The following is a 3,492-nucleotide window of genomic DNA, read 5'->3' as shown; positions in this document are numbered from 1 at the left end:
TGGGCGCTACCGCCGCCACTCCCTAACGCGGAATCCGACAGCACCGAGTTCGCTGAGTGCAGCGAGTTCAGTGACGCCGCCGGTGACAGGGCGCTTCCGGCGCTCCGGCGCTGGACCTCGTCAGGGTGACGCCGCCGCTGCGACGGCGGCGGCCGGCCCTGTCCGGTAAAGGCGGCAGCGCCGCCGTTGCCGCTCGCCGACGTGCTGGGGCTTCTCCCAAGGGGCATATCGGGCGATACGCAGGTCGGCCGGGGCAGCGGCGGGCCGCCGCCGCCGCCGCCGCCGCCGTCAGCGGCTCCGTCAGGCCCAGCATTCGGCAGGTCCGGGGAGGTGCAGCGCATGGGGGAGGCCGCCGGCGGCAGCGCACTGGAGCCCCGGGAAAGGTTGGACTGGGGCCGGTTTCGGAGCGAGGTCGACCCCCAGTGATTCGCGGCTGCGGAGCCGCCGCCACCGCCGGCGGCAGCTGAATTGATGGTAGGGCTGTTCAGGGCTGACAGCGGCGGCAGGGACGCTGGCGAGCCGGGCACTTCCATAACACCGCCGCCGCTACTGCCGTACTCAACGCCGTCCTCCGTACAGCCTAGCAGCTCGCCCGTGTCTGCTGAGGGCGCCGGCTCTTGCATTCCCAAGGAACGGGTTTGTAGCAGCAGCTGCTGGCGCGGCGCTGCTGCCGCTGCTGCTGCAGCTGCGGAAGAGATGATGGTGATGGTGGGTGCTATGGGCCCAGTCATCATGTACAAATCGCTGTAAACGGTCTGTACGGCCTTGTTGTCGCGGCCGTGAGGTACGATGAACCGGACCCCCAACATCGCCTCCCGCTCCTTGGCCTTCGTAACCTGTATGGGTCACCGCAAAGGGGGGTGGGGCAAGGCATTCATGTTAACTTCGGGTTTGGTTTGGTTGTACCGAGCGAACCCCTTAATAAAGAACTGCTAGTGCGCTACTGCTACAGCTAAAACTCCTTCCACACTTTTTTTACCTTCCACTCCGCGTCGTTGAGCAGGCGCTGCATGTCCGCCGTTGCTCGTTGCTGCATGGCGTTGTTGGCTTCCAAACTGCTCACTCGCCGCTTGAGCTTGTGGACCTCGCCGCTAAGAGTGTCGATGAGGGACTGGTACTCCGCGGTGCGGGCGGCGGTGACCTGAGCGGCGGGGGGGGGGGGAGGAGGAAAGGAGGGGGAAGAAGATCAACGACGCGCAGGTGGGGATCCGGGCAGGTGCGGGTATGGAAGGCAGGTGGGTTGGTTGGGTTGGTTGGGTGGTTGTCAGTTGAAAATGAAAAAACCACCTCGCAAATATGATGTCGAAGGGAAAGAGTAATAAACCACCTGACAAAAAAGACGCCGTTTGTTAGTTAAAAAAGGATGAAGAAAGCGCGAAGAAAAAGTCAGCTTCGCAGATTTTAATACTTTTAGGCCGACCTGTTTTGCACCGGATTTGGGTGTCAAGGACTTCAGGTCGGCCACCCAGCGTTAAATCGCGGAGGAGTGGGTGAGAGGGGAAACAGCTCCCCTCCAGGGGTGATCTATATCGCGCAGCCAGCTAGCCAGTTAGCTAGCGTAGAACACGTGTCCTGTCCGTATCTGCTGTCTGTCTGCGTCTTGCTCGGATCTAGTCAGAACCAGCGAACCAACCCACCTGACGTTCGTGCTCCAACAGTTTGTTCGCCGCGTCCCCCTTGGCCTTGGACTCGTCCGCGCGGTCTCGGAGCCAGCCGACCCGCTCGTACTGCGTATTGAGCTGCGACACAAGACGTACGACACACCGGGGAGCAGGTGGGTAAACGGGGGAGGGAGGGGGGAAGGGGGAAAAGGTGTGCATGTGTTCAGGGGGAACCCCGCGAGCGAGCGCGAAACACACACGACACGGCATGTTGACACCCACTGGGGTCCCCGCAGAGCAGAGCTGCACAGTACGGCTTACCTCTACAGGTTGTAGGGCTCCTCTCCCCTAACCTTTCAAGTCAATATACTCCTACACTCACACACAGCAGCCCCTGGCCAGCGTCGGGCCCTGGCCTGCGAGGTGTTGTTGTAACAATACACATGCCCGCCTGCTCGCGCGCGCGCACACACACACACACACAGACACACATACGCCCACACGACTCCGTCCGTTTAAAGCACATGCACACATACATACACATGCACGTGTGTACGGCACCTGCAACCCCGCCTCCTCCAGGACGCCCAGGGGAACCATTCGCGCCAGCGGGTTGGCCGGATCCAAATCCAACTCCCGACACGCCTGACCGGTCATGTGCTCCACCATCTGGGGGTGTGGAGAGGTACGGAAGAAACGGCAGTTCCCGTTCCCGTTTCGGTTGGCGGTTGGCGGTTCGGAAGCAGGTGCTAAAAAGCGTGCGAAAGGATGGCACTATGCGCGGGGAGTGGTCAGGAAGGGGACACCTAGCCTATGTGTATATCTGTATCTGTGTGTGTTCGATTAATTGAAATTGGGGGAGGAGCCATGTGTATGTGTATGTGTATGTGTATGTGTATGTGTATGTGTATGTGTATGTGTATGTGTATGTGTATGTGTATGTGTATGTGTATGTGTATGTGTATGTGTATGTGTATGTGTATGTGTATATGTGTATGTGTATGTGTATGTGTATGTGTATATGTGTATGTGTATGTGTATGTGTATGTGTATGTGTATGTGTATGTGTATGTGTATGTGTATATGTGTATGTGTATGTGTATATGTGTATATGTGATGGAAAACTCGCGGACACCTCCGCCACAGCCACGTACCTGCACCATGGACCTGGGGGTCCCGCGGGACAGTATCAGCACCTGGCGCCAGTAGTCGGTGGCGGTACCCAGCCGGTCCTTGATGCCGTCCTCAAGGTGCTGCACACGGGGGGGCGGGAGGGGGGCGAGGGGGGCGAGGAGGGGGAGGGAGGGGGGGAGGAGGGGGAGGGAAAGGTAATGGAGGGGAGGAGGGGGAGGGAAGACCCTATAAAAGCCAGAGTGGGCCCACTAACCGAAATAAAACCGCCAACAGAGTTAACGATAACGACCGTCACGGGGGAGGACATGTTGGTTGGGGGAGGGGAGACACTCAGACACGAACATCCGCACGCCAGGTTTGGAAAAGCACCCCCCCCTGGTCGGTTGACAGCGGGGCCCTCTCCCCCCACATATAAGCACCACACACACATGTATACACACAGTCCACACACAGCATCTCGCTCACGTCGATTCTCTCCACCAGCGCCTGTCGGACTCGGGACTGGGTCTCCAGGATCTGCGTGGCGAGTGACACCGTGTCGAACAGCGCCGTGACCATCTGCGTGTGCGTGTGTGTGTTTGCGAAGGGAGGGTAAGTCGGGGGGGGAGAGAGAGAGGGCAGCGAGGTAGGAGGGGAAGGTGAGTGCGGCGAAACCCCTGGGAGAGGACAGGGGGACCCCCCAGGCGCCCAACAAGTCAAGTGTACGACGACAAGCAACACAGGGTGAAATCCAGAGTCACACAATCTTCACCCTCCC

At 59.6% G+C, this 3,492-nt stretch overlaps 1 protein-coding gene across 1 annotated transcript in view; it reads right to left on the bottom strand.

The window, feature by feature from the left end:
• The window catches only part of VOLCADRAFT_105985 (uncharacterized protein), a gene marked incomplete at both ends in the record, with an annotated part of 34,705 nt that overhangs the window by 17,923 nt on the left and 13,290 nt on the right, over positions 1-3,492 (bottom strand). The window contains 5 exons of the mRNA XM_002953411.1: positions 28-836; positions 980-1,141; positions 1,638-1,739; positions 2,756-2,854; positions 3,201-3,293. Coding sequence (XP_002953457.1) covers positions 28-836; positions 980-1,141; positions 1,638-1,739; positions 2,756-2,854; positions 3,201-3,293 — 1,265 coding nt within the window. The remainder of the gene's footprint in view (positions 1-27; positions 837-979; positions 1,142-1,637; positions 1,740-2,755; positions 2,855-3,200; positions 3,294-3,492) is intronic.

The sequence above is a fragment of the Volvox carteri genome, assembly GCF_000143455.1.
Source record: "Volvox carteri f. nagariensis unplaced genomic scaffold VOLCAscaffold_36, whole genome shotgun sequence".
Classification (NCBI taxonomy): Eukaryota; Viridiplantae; Chlorophyta; class Chlorophyceae; order Chlamydomonadales; family Volvocaceae; genus Volvox; species Volvox carteri.
Note: the sequence above shows the minus strand (reverse complement) of the source record. Positions and strands in the feature narration are given on the sequence as shown.